Here is a 9156-nt window from a genome sequence, read left to right on the forward strand (position 1 = left end):
ATAAATTACTTAAATTTGCAGATGATATTAAGGTCTTGGGTGTTACTAGCTGTTTTAATTATAATAAATGCAAGATAATGCATGTGGGTTATCATAATTTGAATTATAAGTATAATTTAGATGGAATAACCTTAATATGAAAGATAGGGATCTTGATGTAGTAGTTAATCAGTCTCTAAAGCCATCCAAGCAGTGTGCTGTTACTAGTGGTAGAGCATATAGTATTTTAGGTTGTATCTACAGAAATATTGAATACAAGTCTAAAGAGGTTATAATTTTAGTGTATAGGTCACTTGTTAGGCCACATTTGGAATATTGTGTTCAGTCTTGGACTCCTTACCTAAGGAAGGGCATTGAATTGTTGGAAAGGGTTCAGTGGAAGGTTAGTAGAATGGTGCCTGGGATGAAGAAGTTGTTATACGAGGAGAGGCTGAAATCTCACAAATTGTTTTCTCTTGAAAAAAGAATAGTTAGGGGGGGATCTGATTGAAGTGTTTAATACTGTAAAGGGAATTGATAGTGTTGATGCATCATAGTTTTTCATATTTAACAGTGACAATAGTAGGACTAGGGAACACAAATATAAATTTTGGCAAAGTAGTAGTCATCTTCAGCTAAGACAGTATCATTTTTCTAACAATTTTTCAATTGTGTGCATTTAGTAAAAGAGCTGTTTAAATTATTTTTTATAGATTTTCGTAACAGTTTTATGTGAATTGACTTTTTAGAGTTTGATTTAAAACCCATAACATTTTGAACATCTTTTAGTTAATATATAAGTGTGAATTATCAGACATAATAAAAAATGTAAAAAGTGTAGACTGTATGTACATCATTCTTAAACTATAAGATTGTGTTAATAAAACATACAGGTAATAAGGGACTTTTTGTTTTACTTCAAGGCAGTCCCTACACACCCACCTGTGACAAAAAAAAAATCAAATCTACCCTTTTATTTTTAGGAAATTATCAATTCCTCCTTTTAAACTTTTGTAGAGTGCTTGTCTCCACTACTGTCTATGACAACTCATTCTATAGGCTAGTCGGTCTGTTAGAAAGATAAAACGTAACTGAAACCTAGCCTATCTTTCCATATCTTAAACTTGTTTCTTCTTATCTTCAGAATATAACACAAAGAAGTCAGCAGTTTTTATGACCTCCATATAATCTGGAACACTTCAATAAGATCACCTCTTATTCTTCTTTTCTCAAGAAACTGTAAGCGATCTTAACTTACACCCTTAAAATAACCTTTCAGTACCGAGGATCATCCGAGTAACCCTCTTCTGAGCTACTTCCAGTAAATCATTATCCTTTCTTATATGAAAGGACCAAAAACTGTTCTAACTAGTGACTTGGTTAAAGAGGTATTACCACTTTTAGCTTTTCATCAACACATCTATAACTACACATTAAAACAGGCCTTCTAATAAATCTATAAAAACCTCTATTTTGAAAATGGCTTGTAAAATCCAATTTCTTTCAACCACAACCTGAACCACACATGTATATATATTTTTGTTTTCATAGCAAAATATGCTAATAACAGGATTGGTGAAAAGAGTAAAGTACTGACCTGTTTATTTTTGCTTGATTTAAAGTAGCCTAAATGATGCCTTGTTTTTCCTACTTTGATCCAATGTTTGGTTATACTCCTTGTGCTTTTACTGTTGCAAAGGGATATGTAAGGTGATCCCCAAAGTAACATAAAGGTCATGAGTCAGTGTATTGCTTCGTAATTATCCTTTTGATCAAATAACATCCTCAAATTCAAAAATCACTTCTAACATCAGCAATCAAAGCCACATAAAAGATATATTTCTTTTAAATATATGTAACCTAACTTGCTTATGTAACATATCAAGGATTCTACAGTAATTTTGTATAAAATAAAATAACCTATCACAGTTGCATAAAAATGAAGTAAGTTTCTCATCAATTTTATGCCAACTTTGTATTATTTATGGACCAAAAAACATTTGTTGTACTTCATTAGCCAAGGCATTAAATTACAGTTCTATGAGAAAAACACATGTTGAGTTTTTTGTTTTTTTTTCCAGTTACATATACAGTGAAGAAAGTGCTTAACACATTGAGAAGGGGAAAACAGTGGCCAAGTATGATAAAGTGGCATGCTTATTTAGACATTCAGCAATGTGCATGTATGTATATTATCTGTGCTGATTAAAATGTGGCAGTGATAGTTTCTTGTCAGACTTATGGCTTGCAAATAGCACGACATTTTCTATATCATATAAATTATAGTTTTTATGTAACTCTAGACGCACCACTGGGTTGGTCCTTCTTAGAAACATGCAAAACAAATTTAATATTTCTAGATATTGGGAGAGGGGACCAAAGGATATGTTGCACTCCCTCCCCTTCCAATTCCTACTACAGTGACACGTATCAACATGATGTTTCATTATAAATGTATAAACCTTCTGTATGCATTAAATACTTTACATAACAGAAACAGTATTTTACATGTATGATGATGATATAGAAGTTTCATGAATATTTATGTACAGTATACTCATTGCATGTACTCAACAGAAGCCTAACAACTGGCACTGTTAAATTGTAAGTACATACATGAACTAGAAGCTTATGGAATTAGTCAGTAAAGTATTCTTTGGTTTTGGCATGAGTCTTCTTTATAAGCAGTTGGGTCTTATTTTGTATGAGTCAGCAACAAAATTAATTGTATAAGCATATTGTTTCTATATGTATACTACTGTAAATGTATTCATTAGTTATCAAAATTACCTACTTATTGTAATAAGAAAAGTTAAATGCTCATTTTTAAGGTTTTATAAGCATCTTACCCCCCCCCTACAAAATCCTGTTTGTAAAAACAGTATAATTTGATAATAAAAGATTTCTAACTACCTACTTTTGTTTTTTGTGAGTAAAAAAAAAAACTAAAATAAGTTTGACTTCCAAGACCAGAAAACTCCATAATATGAATGTTAGCACTGAAGTTTGAATAAAGATAAATTCTTAAATAATTATTTGAAAGTGTAGGGTTTAGGGAATAATTTATAAGATTACATTTGCATATATACATCTAGTTTTTCAAAGTGCTTTTAAAACAGTTTCAATGAAATTTTTTAAATGTATAAATTGAAGGTACCATTTTGATCAGGTACAATATTTTTTCATAGTATCTCTAAAGCTGTACTAGTTTACTGTGTACATTGTTCTGATTAAATCCTTGTGTGGTTGTAGGATATCAAAAAAGCAAATGTTTAATACTGATAATTAGACAAACTTTGAGATTATTGTAATCTATTCTTGTATGTTTGCATAATGTACATAAAGATAATTCATGTAGTACATCTGATTCATAAGTATTGAACAGAATTTGACCTCTTTTTTTTTATTATTATTATAATTATAAGTTAAAAGACTGAAATACATATAACATACTGGTCACTCTCAGCATTGCAGTACTGTATCAGTAAGATACATTAATAGGTGAATTCCAAATTTATTTTCATTACTGTTAAAGGTACGTCCAGGTGCATGTCAGTTCTGGAAAATAACATTGGTGAACATTTGAAAATATTTTGTATACTAAGTACAACAAAAGAAAATCTAGGCCACTTGTTTATTTGTTCCTTAATTTGTAAGAATTGTATTATTTATAAGAATCCATGAAAGTTTAATATTTCATCTGTCAATACAAATAAAAAATTTACTAAAACACCATAAATTTTCAATAAATGGACCATCCCTTAATGGAAGTACATTGATTGTTTACTGTTATTAGCATTTTTTAAGGTACATCTTAGGTTATGCTATTGCTGATTTACAGTAAGTACTGTGTGTATTTTAAGATGTTTTGAACTTGTGTGGATTTAATAATAAATATGCATACATGAATGTATGAAAATAACTGAATTTTGGTATTTTACCACCACTAGCTATGTGACTTTGTGGTACAAGGTCAAAGTACCATTTGGTTGAAGATGGACAAGTTTACAGTTGATTTAGATAAAGTCTTGGATGAGTTTGAAGAAAATGAAGGTAACATATAACTAAATTAATTCTCATTCAGTGCAATGTAAAACTTTGTAATATGTGACGTGAAATGATGTGAACCTTGAACTGTAGTATGTATCTTAAGTAAATAAAGTCCTTTAAAAACCTGATACAAAAAAGGATATCACTTGACAGAAAGTGTATAGTTTTTGTATCTAAGTCATAAATCTTAATTAATCTAGATTTATGGGAAATAAAGATTTTTTTTTTATTGACATAACTACATTATAATTGCAATTTACTAGTTGTCAGATAAAATAAAAAAACATGTACATCAGATACCATGCTGGACTCAAAATTTAGGGAGAAATTAATCTTCTTTAACCTCCAAAACAATAACTATTTGATAGATAGTTTTTCAAAAAAATGCAGGAGCTGTAAAATTTTCTCCTTTAATTAACAGATACCAAATATCACAAACCACAAGTCGATCAGATACACAAGCTTGTTTTGTACTTTTCCTTGTTTTAAATGGATTAGATACTAATGCAATAATAATAGTTAAACAAAATGTAAAAATATGAATTAGAACCAAGAATAATACATATAATTTGAATATTCCTCCGTAATGGATTTAACACTTGTAACTTAATCTGTATTGCAGAAAGATTTCAACAAGCATTGAGTTGATTCAAATAAAGTCACCAACTGTGTTCAAAATTAAATCCCTGTAGGGCCCATACATCTTTATAAATTTAAAGAGCAAAGTTGTTGTTTTTTTTACTTTATTACAATGATAAGGTGAAGTTTGGCTCTGAAGGTGAAGAATTTTGCCCAATTGCCTGTAATTAATTTTGAGTGTGAAGAGGTTATTAATAATAAGGATATTACACATACATAGTTCACTGCTGTACCAAAAATGAAACAACTGTTGTCACTTTTGCTCCACTCTGTATATGAGATTCATATAACTTGAAAGTAAAACATAAGGCAGTATAATAATGTTTTTATTTTAAATAATATTTATAACACTGGCTTAGAAATATCACAGTGCTGTTGCATTTACTTAGTATACCTATTATTTGATGATCTTTACTCAACTGTATTTTTTGGTATATGAATATTCAAGGCATTTTTTTCTATGACAGCACACTGTATAATTAGTTTAGCAGATTAATATATATATAGATATGTGTTATGTATTCTGCAAAGAAAACATTGTAGTTATCAGTGATGTACTGTATTTGTTTTATTCATTGTGATTCTCAATTTATCTGAGCCTTTGGTAAAAGGTTTTAGGTAGAAATTTCATATATGATAGATCATTGCATATTTTTTATGCTTTTGTTTTATTTAGATCAACAAGATAAATGTTCAGCTGGTGTTTGGAACTCTCAACAATTATATAGAAGTTTGAGAAGTTCACAACATGAAAAAGGTCTAGATAATTCATGTATTCTTGATAGAAAAGGTGTTTTAAGTGTACCTTCCAGAGACCTCAAACCAGCGCATTTTCAACAGCCAAAAAACTACTGGCGTGCGGAATATACAGACAAAATTGATCTTTCCGAAGCTGACTTTGCATCAAACCTAAAGACGTCCACTCTAAACCCTCCTCCTTCTATTGATGACTCTAAAAATCAGAATAATTTCATGTCTTCAACAGACAATGATTTATTATTACAGGGTCCATTTATCTCTAAGGGGAACAGTTTGGCAAATACTGTAACTATAAGAAATGGTTCTCATATCAAATCTTCTTCACCAATTTCCACAACAGGCCAACTTATAAATCCTTCCAGTTTGAGAAATTGTTCAAGTTCAAAACCAGAACATTTATCGAGTGTTTCAACAGTGTTGTTAAAATTTAATCACTCCCAATATTCACGTGACATTGATAACAGTGAATATCAACCACACACGTCTAAAACATGTGAATCCCATAATGCATCATTATTGCCCTCTCATGAAGCTTCATTAACTAACAGAAGTACGTTAAGTGCATCTGATATTAAACCACAGAGTAAGTTTGAAGACCATCCATTTTGTAATACTGATTACATATCAAGATTTAATGTTTTCAATAGTAAAGGAAATTTTATTAATGGCTACAGTGGAGAAGAAGATCAAGATGTACTTTGTGTTTCAGTTCCAGCAGAAACTAGCAGTACATCGGAGTTGACATCACAAGACCAAAAATATGAAATACATTTGCTGTCATCAAACCAAATGTTGCATGCTTCATCTGAAAATGAGATAAAAAATGTGATTTCTTCCAACAGTGAATCAATAGACTGCGAGTCATTTCTTCCTTGCATGGATACCAGAAACAAGGATTATGATAATGAGATCAGTGAACTTGCGTATTATCATGGTGTCTCCAAGTCACTAGAAAACGATCAGTCTGTCACCAGTGAAGAAATAAAAAAGGTTGAACAAAACTGTAATAATTCACAGCCTCACAAAAGTACAGAAAATGAAATGTTTTATTTCGACCAGAACACAATTCAGTGTGGCTCTTATGAAATGGAATATGATTCCAAAGAAAGTGAGAATCACTCCACATCACAAGATAGTACTCTAACTGCAGGAATAAAGCAACCTTTGTCACAAAATTCTGAAGAAATAAGTTCTAATGACCCAACAGATACTGAACAGAATGAAATTGATGTACCCTGTCATCACATTTTCATCCACGAACATCATATTAAAGACATCGACGTGACCCCATTTCAAGAGAAGTCAAGCCCTATGAAAGTTGAAGACTCTAGTGTTATTCCTGATGATGAGTTTTCAGGAGTTTCAAAAAATCATAGCACTGATGATTGTAAATCTCATTTGAATGATAAAACTAGTCAAAACAATTATAGTAGCTTATCTAAAAACCAAGAGATAAGGAATGATATACACAGTCAACAAGCAGAAAGTGAGGATTTAAGTTGCATTAATAGTTTTCCTTCTGAGGAAAAAATATCAGAAGACCTTAGTGATGCATGCCATTCTTTAAATCCTGAGTCACACGAAAATGGTTGTAAACCTAAAATAAAAAGATTTGGAAGTTTAAGTGATGAGGATGTTTGTGAGGAAGAAATGGAACAATATTTAAGTGATGTAATATTGCAGGATAGTGAAGAAACTCTTGATGAAAAAGTTGAGGATGACTATGAAAAAAAACATTTGCAAGAACTAGATGAATTAGATAATCTCTATATTTCTGATAGTAACAGTATGATAAAAGAAGAAAATCCAAATTTGTTGTTGCTAAGCGACAACATGCTTCAGGAAGAATTAGTGGATGACTTTTCTAATGAAAACTTGGATATAAGCAACTGTTGTATTGAAAAACCTGATGGAAATAATTGCTTCCCTGAAGAGTTAACCATGGAGAGTTATTATACTGAAGAGCCACTTAGTAGTGACTGGTCTAATAAAAAATTAATGTCAGAAGGCTCTTGTGTTAAAGAATCAACGTCTGACAATTGCTTCATTGAAGAAGAGTTGCTTATAAATGACAGTTCTGTTAAAGAACCGGTTTTAAGTGGATCTTGTGTTAAAGAGTCAACTGGTAACAAAGCAGAAGAAATTGAAATTTTAAAATCAGCTGGTGATAATTGTGAAAACAATTCAGAGTTAAAGTTGTGTACAGAGAGTTATGACACTGATGTTTCTATAAGAGATGAAATGAAGAACAAAGATAATGTTTGTGATGTAACACCAGAGACTGAAGAAGCATGCTTATTTTCTTTAGATTCCAGTTGTGGGGCCCAGTTACAGTCTGAAATTACAACTTCTAATGAAACATCAGATGCTAACACCATTGTTGGTGATGAAGACAACTTTACAGAAAAAGGGGTTGAAAACTTGTTGAACACTGAAGAAGAATTGGTTACATCACAACAATGTGTTCAATTTTCTGAAACTTTAGATACAGACCTTATAGATACCTCAACTGACTTGAAATCACCTTCTTCAGTTGTTACTGCTGAATGTTGCACATCTGTTTCTGAATTCAAGTCATCTTCTCAGGAAACTACTGAAACTGCCCAGCCCAGAGTTCAGCGTCCAACTTTTCTTAATCTACCCTCTAGAGCTCACGCTGTTTCTAAGCCAGTCCTACCTCCATCTTCAGACTCTGATGAAACACCTTCTCCTGAACATCAGCAAGAAACATCAGGTACAGATGAAATACCTGCAGAAGTAGTTGATGCTGCACCTCCATCAGATGACTCTTCAAACACTGTGGAATTTACTAATGGTAATATTTAATGTTTCAATTTTTTTATTGATACCAATGAACTTGTACGTAAACCTAGCAATGGACAGTAATGAAAAGTGTTCCTGCACTATTATTGTCATATAAATATTGCAGTAATAGAAGTTATACAATATACTTTTTAAAAAAAACTAAGAGGTTATTGCAGTCAGAAGTTTGTTACAATTATTTTCCAGCTCTATAGTAATATTGTGACTAGATGTTAAATTGACATTTGAAAGCATGATACTCATCATATAATTCTGGTGGTATTTTGTGAAGATATATTTGATAATGCATTAATGTTTATCATATTACTCGTAAAGAAAGCAAGAAAATTTGCCTAATTACTGATGTTGCAAGGACAAAATTAGCAAATTCTAAGAAACAGTTCTTATCAATGCTTGTTTCCCCCTGTTTAGGTATTACCGCATAAAAACATGACTGAACTATGGATGTAATGATATAAATTTGTTGCATATCATTGCTTTCACGATTTATGTTTAAAGTTCTGCTAAATAGCCCAAAGTAATATCTTTTAAAAGCCTCTCAAACTGCCCCATTGTAGCCTTAAATAGGTTCACTAATATTATTCCAAGTCACTTACATAAATATGTATTTATAACTCCTAGTAAAGATTTTATTATATTTATAACTCCTAGTAAAGATTTTATTATACTTATAACTCCTAGTAAAGATTTTATTATATTTATAACTCCTAGTAAAGATGTTATTATATTTATAACTCCTAGTAAAGATTTTATTATATTATACAACTCCTAATAAAGATTTTATTATATTTATAACTCCTAGTAAATATTTTATTATATTTATAACTCTTAGTAAATATTTTATTATATTTATAACTCCTAGTAAAGATTTTATTATTATGTAACTCCTAATAAAGATTTTATTAT

The 9156-nt window shown here is 30.7% G+C and overlaps 1 protein-coding gene across 2 annotated transcripts in view; it reads left to right on the forward strand.

The window, feature by feature from the left end:
- LOC106459198 (zinc finger FYVE domain-containing protein 16-like) overlaps window positions 1–9156 on the forward strand; it is a 55496-nt gene that overhangs the window by 10467 nt on the left and 35873 nt on the right. For both annotated transcript variants that reach the window (XM_022385632.1, XM_013918796.2), the window contains exons 2-3: window positions 3930–4032; window positions 5345–8242. In XM_022385632.1, coding sequence (XP_022241340.1) covers window positions 3975–4032; window positions 5345–8242 — 2956 coding nt within the window. In that variant the 5' untranslated portion in view covers window positions 3930–3974. The remainder of the gene's footprint in view (window positions 1–3929; window positions 4033–5344; window positions 8243–9156) is intronic.

Source organism: Limulus polyphemus, unplaced genomic scaffold (genome assembly GCF_000517525.1).
Source record: "Limulus polyphemus unplaced genomic scaffold, Limulus_polyphemus-2.1.2 Scaffold573, whole genome shotgun sequence".
In the NCBI taxonomy this organism is placed as follows: domain Eukaryota; kingdom Metazoa; phylum Arthropoda; class Merostomata; order Xiphosura; family Limulidae; genus Limulus; species Limulus polyphemus.